Here is a 17613-nt window from a genome sequence, read left to right on the forward strand (position 1 = left end):
CTGTTTGTTTGTCAACAGTTGTATTCATGTTTGAATGAGATGAAACTGTACTATTGATGATTGCTCTTTCATATACAGAGAAGTTCTAACATAAAAGTATACTTATTTCTCTGGTTGGTTACTTTAGAGAGTTTTATAGCTGTGTCAGTTACAGTTGTTCTGGGTTCTGAAATTTGGAGGTAGCAGATGGCCTGTAAACATAATTTTTTGTTTTAGCTGCACTTTTTGTTGTTGTGAGTTAGTTGGTTTTCATTGTTGACTCTTATTTTTTAATTCCTTAGTTGATCTATCTTCAAACAGAAATATTCCTTTTAATACTAGTTTTTCCACCAGCATCTTTCTGTCAGGATGACCTCCTTAAATACCTGTGGACATAACTCTTGATTGTGTTAGGAGATAGTTCTAATGTGTAATTGTTGTTAAGCATAGCATTTTTAAGTGTTGCATTGTCTTAAGGACATGCTTAGACCACTTGTACTGTACCTGGAGTGGTGTTTTCTGTGATTCTAGTTGCTTTTTCTCAGGGGAAAAAAAAGAAGGCATGTTAGGTATTGTATAACCCAAATGGCACGTAACTGTGTGTGCCAAATATGTTGTCTTTCTGTGGTTCCTATAAACTTTAATATGTCACCTGCAGAGATGTGGCAAGCATAGAGATGTCCTTAGATTCTGGTATCTGGAATAGTTCTGTAACTTAGTGCAGAATTAGGGTTTTTTCATTAGTTTAAGACAAGCAATTTGCTGGAAATTTTCTTTAGGTTAGCTGTGCACTGTTCCCAGTCTTCTTACCAGTGTTAAAGGTTGTGATAATTTAGTTTCTTATGTTGAGTTTGGAGTTTATTTTACATGTTCAATAGAAAATCTGGTTTTATATTCCAACTTAATCAATTGGTAATGTTACAATATTATAAGACAATTATGTTATTTACATTTCTTACCTCCTTTTCAAAAAAGGTGGGAGTACCTTCCCATCTTAGTATCAGCAGCAGTGTTGCCAAATAAACACAACCAGTAAATATTTCAGCAGAATGTTAAACTGTATTGTTGTTTTTTCTTTAATAGGTCCATGATTAGACTTCCTGTTTTACAAGATGTCCCAACATGTGTTGGAATGGTAACTTCAGTACCACCTGAGAGCTTGGAGTCTGCCTTTCTGTGAAAGGTAGGGCAGCTTCTGTTCAATATTTTTTGTGTATTTCTAAGGTTTTCTTTTTATTAATCTTATTGGTTCTGCAACACTACAGAATCTGAGTTAGGCTTTTAGCAGTGTCACCTATAGGTGCCAGAAGTGATGTTTTGTCAAGCAGTAATTTCTCAAAATAAATGTAGATGTGTTCAAACTACAATTATTTATGAAGAAAATGAAGCTGTTTTTTCAGGCATCATTTTCAAAGGTTTTACTCCAAGTAAACTGAGTGCATGACTATACTACTTGTCCCAGAAATATTTTGAGAATTCAGGTTTTGCTTTTACCATTATACTTCGCTTCTGTCTTATGAATGTAAAAGATCTTCTTTAAAAGATCTTGCTATTTCTGGAAGGCAGTTCTGGCCTTCAGGGCCTACCAAAGTATGTTGCCCAGCTTCAGGATAAGTTTGTATCTGGGAATTTGATGGCTTAAATTTCTTGGTCTCTGCAAAGGAGGGTAAAATTAAGATCGTAATTCTGTGGAGATCCATTCTCTACCAGATTTGTTTATAAAGTCCATCTCTTAAAGAGATTTTTGGTAATAAACATTGGATGTAAAATAAGAACAATAAAAAGAAAACCTTAGAGAACCATTCAATATTGCAATAAAGCTGACTTACATTATCCCTGTAGGCAAACTCCATGCTCTAGAGGTGGTACTGGTGTCCCCAACTCTCAACACATGTTGGAACATCTTTGTGGAGGAGGAAGTCATTGATCAGTGAGCAGCACCTTCAAGGATCGTTTAAGGGGAAAAAGTAAAAAGGTAATATTTTCTAAAATATGTTGAAATGATTGTTCATTATGTTTATTTGGCAATCCTGCTGCTCATACTAAGGTTGTAATGTTTTCATTTCTTAAAATTAATTAAAAACCTCATAAACTTCACTTGAGTCCTTCCTTGTCCCATGAGTTTGAATTACATTTGTTTGCCTTGTTCGTATTACTGAGTCTATGGCAATACAAAGTCCAGTTTCACACTTCTTTTTCAGTGCTTATGGAGAGTGTTAGTATGTGATTTAACCAGTTTTACAGTGTCTGGTGTTAAATATAATTTGTCACAGCAGCATGTTGAAAAGTGTTGAGCTGGTACAAAGACATTCTGCTGGTAATGAAAGGGTATTTCTTTTCAAGGAAGTGGATGTAACATTGGGTTTGTGTCAGATGAGGTACCACCATCTGTTCTTGCACAGTAATGTAGAATTGCAACTTTAATGCCATCATAAACTACAGGTATTTTGACAAGATCGAATTACTGTGTTGGATGCACAGATTTGGTATTAATGAATGTGGCACAATGTCCTGATCTTGACAACTTTTTGTCTAATCCTGGACATATACAGATGAAGCTGCTGACAATTTGAAATTAAGGTTATGGTCTTTGGTCTACCTTTTGGTGTCCTTTATAAATTCCTGTATTCCTTGTGCATCCCATCTCCTTAAGATAAGGCCTCATGTTGAGCCAGTCTGTCTGCTGTCGTACTCGTAGTGGATAACTGTGATATCTTTTTAGACGTGTAATCAACAAGACTTTGTTAGTGTCATGGGGATGGTTTCTCTAGTATTAAATCCTTGTGTGGATGTGATTGAGAGTATGTTCTGTTACTGCGAGGACTATGTTACAGGATGCTGGCATCTGTGCCTCCACATGTTTATCATCTCTCACGTTCTTAGAAGAGCTCTTCTCTGTCACTGCCTCACCTGACATACTATCATAATTGTATTGAAGCTTGAGGTCCTGTAATAGTTCAGTATCTTTTGATCTTGGCCTGAGAGGCACGTTCTTGTAGCCTGCATCAAAGCAGGTAGGGGATAAATCTCTAACAACGCTATTGTTATCTTAAAGACTCCTATACTTAGTCTGTTTGCCATACTAGTTCTTACTCATCTGGTCCCTTTAAAAACCTCTTTTAATTTGACTCTGTAGAGAGTGCAAAAAGAATTGGGGCATGTACTATCCATAAACATAGTGACCATATTTTCTAGTTCCCTACAGTCACTCTGTGATTATTCTTTAATGTTCCTGAATGTCTTTGGACATGCTTATTATCTTCTATTGTATTTATGTTTTGAGAAAGCTAAGATGAAAAACAATAAAAATATAAATTGTAGTGTGTACATTCTCATTTGACTTGCTGAGACCTGCATCTATTTCAGTTCTCATCCCCTCCTCTGTCTTTGCATTTTCCTCACACTGTTGTCGCTGCAGCAGAGGTTACTGGGATTATAGTGCTTCCCTTTGTATGTCTTCAGGATATACACATGGAATTGCAGAAAAGTATCTTAAATAGGAATTATTCAAAGAAAAGAAATGAAACATCAGCATTTAAGGATAATGTGTTTCCTTAGCACACGAAAAATTTGATATATTTTTTAGATAAAATAAATCGGGCAAATTCTGTTTGCATTCTTTCTGTCCTTTCTGATCAAGCTGTAAGGCTACCTTGCCCTCTGAATACTAAGTATTCTCTTCTAGATGCACTACTTTCATGTTTTCAACACTTGCATGATTTGTGGTAACTCCTTCCATTTGCCAAGCCTCCACATACCTGTGCATTATGTTGTTTGGTAACTAGCTTGGTTCTGTGAGAGACAAACCACTAATGATAATAAAAAGGCTCTTCAGGGATGATTAATAGCTACCTTTCAGCTGTTTAATTATCTGGCTTAGAGACAGAATTTTGGAAACTGGATTGTCTGGTTATATATATTTTAAGTCAGACTTCTCAAATTATTTATTTCTTTTTGCCAAAAAGTATGAATTATGTGTGGGTTCTCAGACTTACCCACCTGGTCAAGAATTCTTAGCGAAGTGAAGGCTTTTTTTTGTCATTCTTGCATGACTTTCAGAAACACTGAATGTTAGTAGGGTTAAATAGGATTCTGTGTATTTTGAGGACTTTAATATGTAAGGTATAGATTTATAAATTTATTTTTTGAAAAGTAACTGATGTTTCATCACTTACTCAAATTCACAAAATCATTTCTGGGGAATCATCTTAAGGTGGGTAGTGTAGAAATATAGAAGAAATACTACACCCAGTCTTCTATTCAGAAGCCAGCTCATGAGATAATTTTTATCCTATGAGAGAGGAATGTTCTTTTACACAGAAGCTTACTAAGTAATTAATGTAGGCTCTCCCGTTATTTTGTAAATAACACTTACATGATGATAAAAAGTCATTGTCTTTAACAAAGTCGATTTATTACATATGAAGGTGAACTGGAAATGTAGTGTTGAATAGTATCAGATACTGGTTTACAAAAACTTTCTCATTCCAGTTTAGGGCTGCTTTGGAGCTGTGGAATGTATCTTGGCCATCTGCCCCTTCACAGAGGGGTGCTGTTTTTTACCTGCTAGAGGGAATTGTCTACTAGATCTCAAAGCACTTGGCACTGATTCTCTCTAGTTTGGCAGGAAACACTCCCTAGCCCATGGCTTCCCTAAACACACTCCAGGTTATAGTTTCCTCAGAGATGCCGTCTCAAATGACTTCATTTGGATTGTCTGTTTTTGTGAAGATAGCAACTAAATTTTTTTGTTTTTTCCAGCACCAGACAGGCTTAACAGCACAACAAGTCAACTTTTATTAAATTATTCATGCATTTAGTTAGTGAGACTTAAAGTGAAGCTTTTATTAAATGTCTGGAAACAGAAAATTGCAGCTAAAATTATCATACTGTTTCTTTTGCCTAGCATCACTAGGTTATCTTATACCCCTAGGAATCTCTAATCCTAATCATCAGAGCTAGTGATTTCTTGTTTGCATTATTACTTTGTTTAACAAGCTTTTCCTTCAGTTTTTAATATTTAAAGCCTATCTGGGGCTCTGGTAGCCCCTCCCACCCCATAATGCAACCCCGTGGTATTTTGTACCCAAACAAACTCCTCAGTTTTTAGCTTTGTGTTCTATCCCCCATTTTCTACCTTAAATATTTAAGGTTGGATTTTCCCTGTGATAGCAATATGAGTGCAGTATTGATGGATTACTTTGCAGGCCAAGAATGCTGCTATATGGAAGATGTACCCCACTCTTAAATCCCACCCAATGAAGTTTGAACGAGTAAGTTTCATAATTGCCATTTATGGCTTCTCAGGATGCCAAGGGCCCTTAGTGCATTAGAATTGTTTCCCCTTGTGTTTACTAAGCCTGATAGTTAAATGTTGTTACACACTTTGGAATTATTAATATACCAGAATTAGAAAAGCACCTGTTGCTTTCTGTTGATTTCATTACCTAATTTCTGCAGAGCCTGCACGTGGTGTGTCTTTGGCCATAGATATATTGCTTGTCTAGTTTTAGAAGGTGAACTGCTCTTCCCTCTCCCTGATTTTTCAGCTGTTAGTCTCCAGAAGCTCCTGTATAGTCTTAAGTCCTGAACAAGAACTCCTTAGCTGATCATGGTGTATTTCACGACATGTAATTTTACAAAGATTAAGATGTTTTAAATGTTTCACTGCTGACAGCTACAGCAGAACTATAAAATTATCAGTTTCCTGCATTATTGAAAGGGAGGAAGGGAATTAAAGAATTGCATCGTTTGGAAGGCTGCAGAAATTCAAGTGATAGTTTTTCCAATACCTTGCTTTTCCTGAGGGAAAAAATTGCATGTAAAACTGTCATGGTTCTGTTGGGATAAAAGAGGAAGGAGGCTTGAGCCTACAAGTGTAGATGCCATCCAAGGCACAGCCTAGTACTTGCTGTGCTCTGGGATGAGGTAGTTAGGTAGGTAGATAGGACCAGATGCCTCTTTGCTGCATTATTCTAGATCTGATTATGTTAAATGAGGTTAAATAAAAGTTTAAACAAATGAGGTCCCAGATTCAAGGGGATGAACTTTTGTGATTGTTTTCATCTTTTAGTATGCAAGCCAACTGTAACAGCAGAAGGTGCCTGGACCTCAGAAGTCTGATTCCAGTGCATCTTGGGCCAATATTTCATGCACAGAATTTAAAGCTGAAGAAGTTGCTCTTGGTTCTAAGATAATAGCAGAGGGTGCTTTCTGCAGTTCTGACTGACCGCTGATTAGGGCAAATAGAGACTAATTATACACTTTCTCAATGTTTCTGTTGAAGGACAAGACAAATTAAAGCCCTAAACACATGCTTTTTAACTGTTTAAAACCGGTTCTTCAAGGTTTTTCTGTTTTAAGTGTAAACATAAAAAGGTTTTATACAGGCATTCAATAATTTATCACATCAATAATCAGAGTCAGACCTGATGTTTTACAAATAATTTTTTCTATATTTGATCTCAATCCTGTCAGTTGTCTTAAGATATAAATTATTAAAGTAACTTTTTGATTCTTTGAAAGCCTATCTGCAAAAGTAGTATTTTTCTTCTGCTTCTCAAATAAGGCAGTACTCTTCTTAGGATTTGTTTCAGTTTGTTTGATCAATAAAATATAATTAAACTTTTAAGGTGCAGCAAAGCCAGGACCTTTCAGATAGCTGAGCTGATGATAGCACTCTTCAGAATTTTCACTTCTTTGGGACCTGAAAGTTTTCAGTGACAAGGTTTAGCTGCTTTTATGTTTGTAAAAAACAATCTTGTGCCAGTGACACATGCCAATATCAGAATAATATTGCTGAATGTTTTCCCCCTCAATGCTTTTGAAACTTATGTATAAATCCTAGAGACTCTGTTGCAATGTCTCAAACTTTTAAATAGTATACACTTTTTGTAACAAAAATACTCTAACACTTCCTTTGCATGCTGTCTAGTACACTGTAGGTCTTTATTAAATGCTGATTGAACCATGGTTTGTTATTCAAGATTTCAAACATGTCATTAAGACTTAATATGTAGGCAGGCTATTGTCTTCTTCTGTAAGCTCTTGGCAGATTAGAAATTGGCTTACTTTGGGGGTATTGATTTGTAATCCCTCATATCTTTCATACAAGGTAGTGTGACTCAATTGACTGCTTTAGGAGCAATTGATGCCTCTGAGGATGTGTTGAAGCTGAGTCCAGCTACAAAGAATTGTAGAATTCATGCAATAAGTTATCGATTCTTTGTGGACTTGTCCAGTTCTGGTGTAGTAGAGATCTGGCAAGAACACTTGAATGAAGAATGTGACCTTAGTTATATCTCTAAAAATAAAACCCCCTCAAATTTAACTGGAGAAATTGGCTAAAATTACAGCTTGGAGCATTGCTATGCTCCAGCTCCATTTCTTTGTTGTTGTCCTTGATGGTGTTTTTATCATAGCTCTAGGAAACATTCAGAATTACATTGCTAAAGTAATTTTAAAGACTTGGAGCATGTACTTATAAAAAATGTCTAAGAAACAGAAGCAACTTTTTTCAAATTACACATTTCTTGATGTTTTACTTTTAAGTATGTCACTCCTTACTACTTTAAATGCAGAATTTTGGTCACAAATCTACAAGTTAAAATGACCATGTTATCAAACTTAAAGCACATTAAGATGATCAGATAAAAGCCAGAAACAAGTTCAGCTTTTTAAAATGAGCAACAGATGATAGCAGTCTGTTGATAGAAATAAGTTGATTTTTTTTTGGTGTAATTTTAATTTTCTTTGGGTTTTGTGTATGTAAGTGTATATATTGTGACTTACCATTGCAATGATCAGATGACACCATTAAGACCATATTCCAGAATTCTAGGACGTGAATAAAAATATCTGTAGATGAAGCCACTGTCCAGCATGTTGGTTAGGAAGACAAATAATATATTGGAGAGGGGTTAATAGAGAGCATGTGTCATTCATTTAATAGGCAGCACAGCTTTAAACTGTGTCAAAGGTATTTGTGTTTGTGATGCAACTAAGTACGTACAGTGTTATTAAAAATGTTTGTGTATGTATACATTTCTTAAAACTAGAAATTATATTTCTTTTTCCACATCAGCAGTCTAGGGAAACTTGCAAAGGGAAGAGAAGCCTTTCTTTGTTAAAACTGGGAAAAATAATTGTGTAGACTAGAAGAATATCTCAGGAATTTCCTATTTAGAGATTAGCATTGTTTTTCCTTGAATGGCAGACAGGATTCCAGTATACTTTTAATAAATGAGAGTGGATGAAACTCAGGAGGAGGTGTAGCAGTGAAAAAAAACAATTCTAACACTTTAGTATAGAAACATATGAAAATGAACCTTTTCCAGCCCTTTATATAGACTCAGTTTCTACTTGGCATTTTCTCTGAGTAAGCACTGGTATCAGAACTTTTCTCAGGATCAATAAAGTGGTATGCATGACTGTTTATGAAAGTATAACTAGGCCAGCCTTTGCAAGTGTAGATGAGATTGATGTTTCAGGAGTACATTGGTAATTTTTTCATCCTTGCTGCAAATATGATCCAAGTATTGAAGTAGTGTGCCAAATCTTCATGTAGTATGCAGCTTTGGAATGCACCCTGCTTCTGACTTTTATGCTAACAGGATTTTGACTAATATAATTTAGAGCAGGGAAGGTATGATGATGCTTCCACATGTGATGAATGTTGTGCATGACAAGTTGACTTTTTACAAATTTATTAATTTCTCTTTTAGTAGTCTGTTTTCTTGACACTAATTCATTTTGGGGGAAATTTGGTTTGTGTTCTTTCTTCCTTAGCCTGTTTTCCAAAGAAAGTTAGCCTTAAGTGACTGAACAGGCTATTTGCCCTCCTTCTCTCTTCCTTCAGGTAACTTTTGAATCCATTGCTAAATCAGCAGCTAGATAGCTCCTCCGTGTGTCCTGGTTGGGTGGAAATCAACAGTTTTTTCCTGCTCTTTGCTCTTCTGTCTGGTTCGCTGCCAGTCAGCCCTCTTGTACAGACTGGCCAGAGTATCCTCAAGCTGAGCTGACTGTGCCCAACTACCAAGCTGGACAAATAAGGAGTGGGAGACATGCCAGAGGGTGATCCTAGATGTGTGAGGAAACTAAGGGTATTGTGCAATAACTAGGGATATGAGAGGACGTTGGAGCTGTGCAGGAGGGCAGGGATCATAGAATTTCTGGGGTTGGTGGAGAACTTGAGTGGTCATCTAGTCCAACCCCTTGCTCAAAGTTGGGTCAACATTAAATTCAGACAAGGTTGCTTAGGGCATTGTCTGGCTGAGTCTTAAAAAAAATGGAAGATTGGAGAGCCTACTTTTTTTTTTTTTTCTTTCCAGTTTTCTAGTACTTATCTTCATAATGAAGAATTATTCTCTATATCCAGTGAGGGTGCTTTGTGTCTTCTTCCTCCAGGTCACTGAGAAAGATACTAAAAAGGGCAAGTCCCAAGACAGATGCCTGAGGGCCCCTGTTCATAACTAGCCTCTAGTTTTCTGGACTTGAGAAGTTTGTGTTGAGGGATTTCCAGAGCAGAAAGTTACTGGGATATTGCAGAGGCTGGTGTAAAGGATGTGGGACAAGAATCTTTTGGAACCATGCACCTCAGGGAATGTTTCTTTGACTATGGTTGAATTAATCTCCAAAGAGCTGAATAGGCAGAACAAGCCATGTCATGGATGAACTTGCTTAGAACAAAAGTCTTTAAAATTATGATCACCTTTATTATGAAAAAAACAAGATGGTGATAGTTCTTTATTGTGAAAGGACTCTGTGCTCAGGGAAGCTGAGTAGGTGTTGTTACACTGATGAAATGAAAATTATTATTTTAACAGTTATTCGTACCCTTATCTAGGGTACTTGGCAGAATTTTCCATCTCAAACCTCTTTTCTGGGTACTAGTTAAATGTCTTTTCTCACTTGCATTTTATCTTTCAGACTAGGGGTTTTTAATAGCTTTGCTTACTTATATTTGCATAATAAAGTGGTGCATGCTCAAATCGGTTTTGGTACTGCACCTCTGACTGGAACAAGTAGCTCCAGCCAGTATGAATAGTCCTACTGACTTCAAGGACTTAATTTGCATAAGTAACAGTTTCAGCGTTGGGATCTTAATCCCTATGTCTGCTTTCCATTATATGTTCAGCTTTCAGCAAGTTAGCAGAGTTGTGTCTCTATTACAGCAGACACATTTGGCACCAAGGAAGATTAAATTTATTTTTTTTTGAGCGATAAAAGGAAAAATCAGTTAAAAAGCACATATACATATATTGCTGAAATCCTGAAGGTAACCTGTACAATGTGGAATCAGTGACGGCTTAAGTTAGTTAAAGAGATAAGGACTTCAAAGAATCATTAAAAAAATTGGTATCAGAAATGCATTACAGAGAATTCATTCAGCTCTGGGAAATGTGCTGCGTGATGTAATAAAACAGACATTTAAGTAGACACTCCGGATAAAAAACAACACCCCGCAACCTGGGGAGGAGCCGGGGCGAGGCGGAGCTGCAGGACACGTCCCGTTCCCAGGCGGCCCCGCCGCGGCCCCGCTCCGCGGCTTGTCCGGGAGCCCCGTTCCCGGCCCTTCCCGGCCTTCCCGCCCGCCGCAGTGCCCCCTGCCGGCGGCGCGGTGGAGCGCGGCCGGGCGGCCTGACAGGAGCCCGGGGTGAGGCTGCGCGCTGCCAGCTCGCCTCAGATCACATCCCTGCAGTAGCACGAGTGTACATCCCTCTGAGACCACTGCTCACTTCTTCGCCTTCATTTTTTAGACGTGTGATGGTTTCTTGGCCAGGAACAGATAGAAACGCTTCACAAAACAAACTCTCCTTCGTAGGCCTCTCAGGTTTGTATTTGCTCGGGGAGCCCTCCCGCAAATGAGGGTGGCTTTTGTAATTAGCTGCTCAGGAAACACCTCCCAAAATATTCTCAAAAAAATCTCCTGTGGCGTTTTGCCTGCCCGTTAATGTATCTCAAACAGACCTACTCACAAACATTTAAATAAGTCGTGTGTTCATTCAATGGAAAACTGATTCAGTGCAATTAGAATGTTTACTCATTTATGGTGGGTCAAATCCAATAATCCATATAAGACGCAATTACTGTTTTTTGTAGGTTTTTTAACATAAATATATTAGTGTGTGTGCAAACAGTTTTCTATCCAAAAAACTGTCCCACTAGAGCTACTCGTGTGTATGACTTTATAGCTTTGGTTAGTATGTAAATTCATATATCTACAAATTTAGATCAAATCCTTTAGAATTATTTAGATGAACTTAGGAATTCTTAAATGTTACTCGTATTCTCGTTTCTGTAGCTTAGGAGTTTTTTTGATAATACATTAGACTGTGGAGTGTTTACTTTTTGTATAAACTCAGCTCAAAGTTTTAAATATCTGTATAACTACAAATATGTCTTTTAGCAACATTTGAGGGACAGCTGGTGTTTTAAATAACTGTTGTTAATATGGCTTTATTTCTTTGTATTCAGTTAGTAGTCTTTTTTTTTTCTAAAGAAAGTTTATTATCATTAGTATGCCAACAGTGTAGACTAAAGTGTGCAACAGTATGCTTTGGGCTGCAGCCTCATCTCATTGATGCTGAAATTAATCTGTACTAATGCTTCTGAAAATAAAGGAATTGCCTTATGTAGAGCAACTTGAGAGCTCAAATTGTCTCATACTCTTTTATCCTTCGTTTTAATATACTAGGATAAACTTCAGTAAAGTTCTTAAATGCTTTCCCAGTGGTAAAAAAAGATGCTCTGATTTCTCTTTCAAGCCTTAAGGTGTAGTCACACCTCTTTTCAAGGGGTCATGAATGCATCACTGAAGCAACACAGTCATGGATTTTTCTGTTGAGGAAAATTAAATTATGACTTTATGTTCTTTAGAGTTGGAAGGGTTTTGGTGGGAGCTAAGCTAATTCTGTTTTGTTTTTGTTTTAGCTAAAAAACTAGGAATTACTGATGTGCCAGCTGAGGTGGTTACTTTTATTTCCCATGCAACACAAAACAGATTAAGGACAGTGATAGAAAAAGTAACAGTGATAACGCAGCACCGAATGGAGTCGTACAAAGTAAGTGTGCCAAGAAAGGTCTTGTGTGGTAGAGACCAATGCAGTGTAGCCCTGTTTCTTCCTTAGCACACGGTAGGTGTCTTGTGTTCATTCTGTGTTCAGAGCATGTTTTAATCACAGTTTTGCCTCAGCAAACAGAAAGTGGCGGGATGATAGCACTGCTTGCCAGAGCTGTCTTACTCCTCTGTGACAAAATTTGTGTGTAAAATTGTGTGTTCACCCTTCTGAAGTGTCTAGTGTGGAGCATCTGTTTAACTGTGCTCACGGATTTGTGACTAAGACTGTTGTTTCTTCATGTCTTCTTTTTTAACAAAGATATCCATTGATTGGATCAAAATTGCTTCAATATATAGGAATCTATAGTAACTGGCTGTAAGAAATACCAATGTTTTACAGAAGCTACCAATTTGTCTTAAACCAGCAACTAAAGAATTTGGCTGTAAATTCTTCACTGTAATTAAAAAATTATATTCTCTTTAAAAAGAAAATTTCAAGATAAAATGTTATTCTGATTCCATTGTTAGTGATTGTATTGTTTATGAAAATTGAAACAATTTAGGGGAAAATTTAATTAAGACTCCGCAAACCTATTAGACATTAAAATAAATCAAACATCTTCATTGATAAATATTAAATATATTTTTTTACAAAATATTCTGATAGTTTTAAACTCCTGTAAAAGCAAGGTGACAATAATCATAGTTGTGTGTTGTGTCTAAAATGTGTTTAGATTTCTTTAGTGTATATATATACGTTGAGTAGCTCTGGTGTGGTTTTTTACTTTTTTTTTTTTGTCTTTCCTTACAGTTGATGGGTATACTCTGCTTTTTGAATTAAAAGTAAAATAATCTTCTTTCTTTCCAATATTTTTCATCAGCTTCAGCAAGGTTAAGTCTCTCCTTCCTTCTCACTAGGCTGGTGTCTGAGAAGAAAACACTTCATTTAGTCCCTGTTAAGCCAAAAATACATTTAAAATAATATCTTAACAGATTCTTGGGGAAAAAAAAAATAAAAATCAGTCTTATTTCTGATTCAGCGATAGCATTTTCATTGCCTTCTGTATAATTCTTGTTCAATTTTTTTCTTTTAGTGTATAGCATTGCAGTCAAAAAGGAAAATATTAAACAGATAAATGAGATGGAAGTCACGTGGATAGCTTATTTTTCTGACATTCTGAGTGTTCCCATGTGGCTTGTGTAATAAATTCTTATTGTTTGTTGCATACTAGGAAAGCTTCCACTCTTGTAGTTGCCATAAAGTTCTGCTATTTTAATTGTAATTAGATGCTTATTTTCAACTGAATTTTTAGCTTTATTGCTTTTATAATGCTGCATGTTGGCCATGTCCAGTACTAGTTCAAGTACAAGAACTGCAGTTTATAACCAGATTTGTATCCTATATTTAGAATTGTTCAGTAATGAAGTTAAGCATCTTATGGATTTTTAATCAATAAGTCTGTTGATTTTATTTTTTTTAAATTCTTTGTCTCTGATGCTGATACATCAACCTTTGTTTGTTTGTTTTCTTAGATATTAATTAAACAGATTCTGGTTTTTTTCTCAATTTTTTTCCAAATTTTTTTTTTAAATTGTTGGCACAATGGAAGGATTTTAATGTATAACACCAGTCATTCTCTTTAAATGCATAGTCCTGATGAAAATGCATGTTCTAGTAAACATTGTTCTTATTTTTACAGGATGATGAATGGTATGAACAAGCTACAGATGTCCGATCACAGTTAAAGTTTTTTGAACAACTGGAGCGTTTAGAAAAGCAAAGGAAAGATGAACAAGAGAGGGAAATCTTGCTAAAGGCTGCCAAGGTATTTGCTGTAGTCTGTTTTATTTTTTTAACTACTTAACAATTCATAATCTTCAAACAACTCTTTAATTTCATTAAATCGGTTTCATAAACAGGTTTTGCTGCTTATAACAAAAAGATAGTGTTCTGACATCACATTCAATTAAGTCATGCTCTCCTATCTGTGCTGACTCCAGACCTACCTGATTGCAGTGCCCCTGTGTTTTGAGGATACAGCTCTGAATTTGACGAGTTCTTGGGAATATAGGAGACAGTGGCTAACATTTTCAAAATAACTTGGTGAAATAATTTTCAAAATTGCCTTTGAAATTTAATAGCTGCTAGGCTTTCTGTGCCACTTGAAAATCATAGCCTACACTTCTGGTATTTAAACACGCTTCAGTTAAGTTATAATGGATTTTTTGAGGCTTTTTATTTCTTGAGTTTTTTGAGGCTTTTTACTTCTTGAGTTTTTGGACTTCTATTTTAAAAAAAGTTCTGTTGATTTGTTTATTTTAATTTCAATAGTATGTATCCCAGTTGGTGTTCAGGTCACCTTTATATAAAAATATGTATTTATTTTTTGTATCCTGTTTTCTCCAATACATCTGATGAAGCATGTTTACTTTTTTGTGTGTCCTGCTGCTTATTTATTATATTGGTTGGTTTTTTTAATGTACATTGAGGGAAATAAAGTAGTGTGTAGTCTTTAGTTCAAAAACATTTCCCTGACTGCACAAGGCCTTACTTAGGCTGACCTGAGGTTGGGTTAGATAGCTTCCTGTTGTCCTTTCCAATCTGAGTTACTTTATGATACAATGTAATTTGATTTTTTGGTTTGGTTTTTGGTTATTTTGGGGTTTTTTAGTCCTGAGTAATATAAATTCCTGTTAAGTCAAAATTCAGGAAATAAATCAATTAAGAAGCTTGATTCCTATGGATTACAGAAGAAGCAAATTAAAGAAATATACAACAGATAAATATAAAAAAAGACCTCTACTTGATTTGAATAAATTATCTTAAAGTAATGAATGCATACATCAACTTCATAACCAGAAAGTGATAGAAGACAGCTTGGTGTACTAGAAAAATATGAGGTATTAAAAAAACCAAACCCAAACCACAAAGTAGCCATGGAAATGCAATGCTGGTTTATCAGTATTAAGGTTTAGAAAGAGAAGTTGAAGATACTGTGAACCTCTTGGGAGCTGCTTATGCAATGTTGTGACTTAAGTGTAAATACCAATTTGGAGCTGAACTTTCACTGATAGTATCTTTCCCTTGTGGAGCATTCAGCTGATTCTCACCCATTCTGTTGTGATGGATTGATGACCCACTGCAAGTCTTACATAGGACACAGTTTGAAAAAATGTGGTCAGATTATGGCTTTTTATTCTAAATAATAAATTGTTCGTGATTTCCTTAGAATCTAGGTTGCTGCTCAACTGCAAGAGCACCTGTAGATTAACAACAATAACTGTTGAGGTCTTCATTGTGAATTCCTACGTACTAATTACTAATTCCTTTCCCAGGATTTTTTTATTTCCTGGTCTTTATTAACTTGCCAGTTGTTTAAGGAGATCTAAGTCTTTGTAGAAAGGACGCAGTAATTGTAACAACACAGTTATTAAATGGACCAAGTTAAATTCTGCCCAGCTGCCCTGATAAATAGGGATAAAGATCAGTAAACATTTCATATCTGTCTATGGCCTGCTGATTAATGTTTGTGTCTGCAAGGGGGGCAGTGATAAAGCTGGCTCTGCAGACTGGAATACTCACTGTACAAAGATGACATTGCCCTGATCACGTCATCTGTGTCACCTTGAAAGTGTTGTGTCTTTAAAGGTTATAAAACTTGGGGTCTATGGATGCTTAAATCTAAAAATCAGAATTTTTGTCTTTTATTTATAACTGCAGCTTCTTAATATCCCATTTGGATGAAGAGAGTGGTATTTTACTTTGCACATGTTTTGACATGCTGTTTACAACATGTTTTTAAAGTTTCTCGGCATTATAATTTTAGGGAAAGTTTCAAAATTGCCTGCTAATGGTACTTCATCTGTTGTGTAGTATGGAAGAGCATAAACAGGTTTAACTTGCACAGTGAAAATTCTGTTTTAATTATTTACACTTTGGAGCTTTGTTAACAGCCAAAGCTTCTTTAGGAAGGTTTGGGAAAAATTTGGTAATTTTGCACTAGAATACAGTAAGGAGTAAGAAAGATAAGGGAATGATAGAAGGAGAAAAGAAAATAATTCTGATTGATCTGCAGCTGTGGTTTCAGTTGTTACAGTAGGATGTGATTGCAGAATTCATAAGCACCCAGATTTTGCTTCAGGAAATGTTTTTGGGAGAATGAGAGATAAAATCAGGTGGAGAGACAGAAGGAAAAAAAGTTAGTTTTCAAAAAATATTTGATATCTTTGACATTCTGAGAAAAGTCACTATTCAAGTTGAAAATAATTGTGAAGCTACAAGAGTATCTTGAAAGCAAAATAGCAGTATTAATTTTCTTGTTAAATGAGAGAATATTACAAAATCTTATGTCCCATGTCTGGAAAATACTTCAGAAATAGAAACTTCATACCACAATCTTAGAAGAATAATGTCTCATGTTCGCATTCCAGTGAGATATTTTTGTGGGAAGACAAACTTGACAGGAAAGAAAAATAATAAGGTATGCTATAGTAGCAATGCAACCTAGGATTTCTTTTTAATTAAGCACCTAAATATTGCAAACAATCCTGCAGTGTTTCAGGAGCTAGCACAATCTCTTGTACCCCAGGGATCTCTGCATCATGTTCCACAATATGTGTATGGCCCAAAACATCTCTCTAATTTACTTTGTGGTAATTATTTTTATAATAGAAGTGTTTAAAGACACATTGGTCCCCAAAACTGTGAGATCCAGTCAACTTCTGCCACTGGAGCAACTCCAGTTTCAAACATCCAGATAATGTGTCAAATATAGAAGATGTACAAGGAGAAACTGCAGCTGCCTTGGTTGCCATTAGTTTTGGGTTATCTTCTTCATATGTGAATAACAGGGTAAAATAAAAGTGTCACAATGAAAGGCCATCTTGTATGTAAACACATATGGAGGGTGCAGTCTCTTGAAAGGAAATATTTGTGAGAGTCAGCTCTTCGCCCTCATTTGTTTCCCAGCAAGAACTCTCTGGCTGTTGTTTCCATGTGTGTGCAGAGGCAGAAATCTTTTGAATGTCTTTGGTGGCTGATATTGGAAATTTCAGGCAGAGCAAAGGGAAGTCTTAAGACTGTAGAAAGGTCAAAAGCCAGACTAAAATAACTTGAGGAATTTACCTTTACATTTGACCTGGTGTGTGTTGTGTGGACTTTCTAAAAAAGACAAAAATAAATAAATAAAAAAAGGAAACACACAGGTCTTGTTATAGTAAAAGATGTGTTCCTTGCTGCTTTCGTAGCTGTTTCCAAAATGTGAAAAATACAGATTGTATATGTCAAATTGAATAAGGTTCCAGTTCTGGGCTAATAATGGGCATGTTTTTGACAGCAGAAGGAATTAGGAGTTTGCAGTTGATTTCTTTTTTTTGTTAGGTTTTATTTCTGAAATGTTTTTTGGAGTGAATTGTGCTTTCTGCAGTAGAGAGGTACAGCTTGGGGTTGTCCTTGTTTTCAGAAAATCAATAATACTTCTGTGATATAATCTACAATGAAGTGGATCAAGTTAAAATTACTATGTTAATTCATCTGCTCAAACTGGCTGAATGTATGTTTATCTGATTATCAAAGT

General features: G+C 35.9%; 1 protein-coding gene across 2 annotated transcripts in view; it reads left to right on the forward strand.

The window, feature by feature from the left end:
• Window positions 1–17613, forward strand: part of LOC127389193 (transcription initiation factor TFIID subunit 4-like) — a 136831-nt gene that overhangs the window by 44952 nt on the left and 74266 nt on the right. For both annotated transcript variants that reach the window (XM_051629461.1, XM_051629462.1), the window contains exons 11-12: window positions 11911–12041; window positions 13738–13863. In XM_051629461.1, coding sequence (XP_051485421.1) covers window positions 11911–12041; window positions 13738–13863 — 257 coding nt within the window. The remainder of the gene's footprint in view (window positions 1–11910; window positions 12042–13737; window positions 13864–17613) is intronic.

Source organism: Apus apus, chromosome 11 (assembly GCF_020740795.1).
Source record: "Apus apus isolate bApuApu2 chromosome 11, bApuApu2.pri.cur, whole genome shotgun sequence".
NCBI lineage: Eukaryota > Metazoa > Chordata > Aves > Apodiformes > Apodidae > Apus > Apus apus.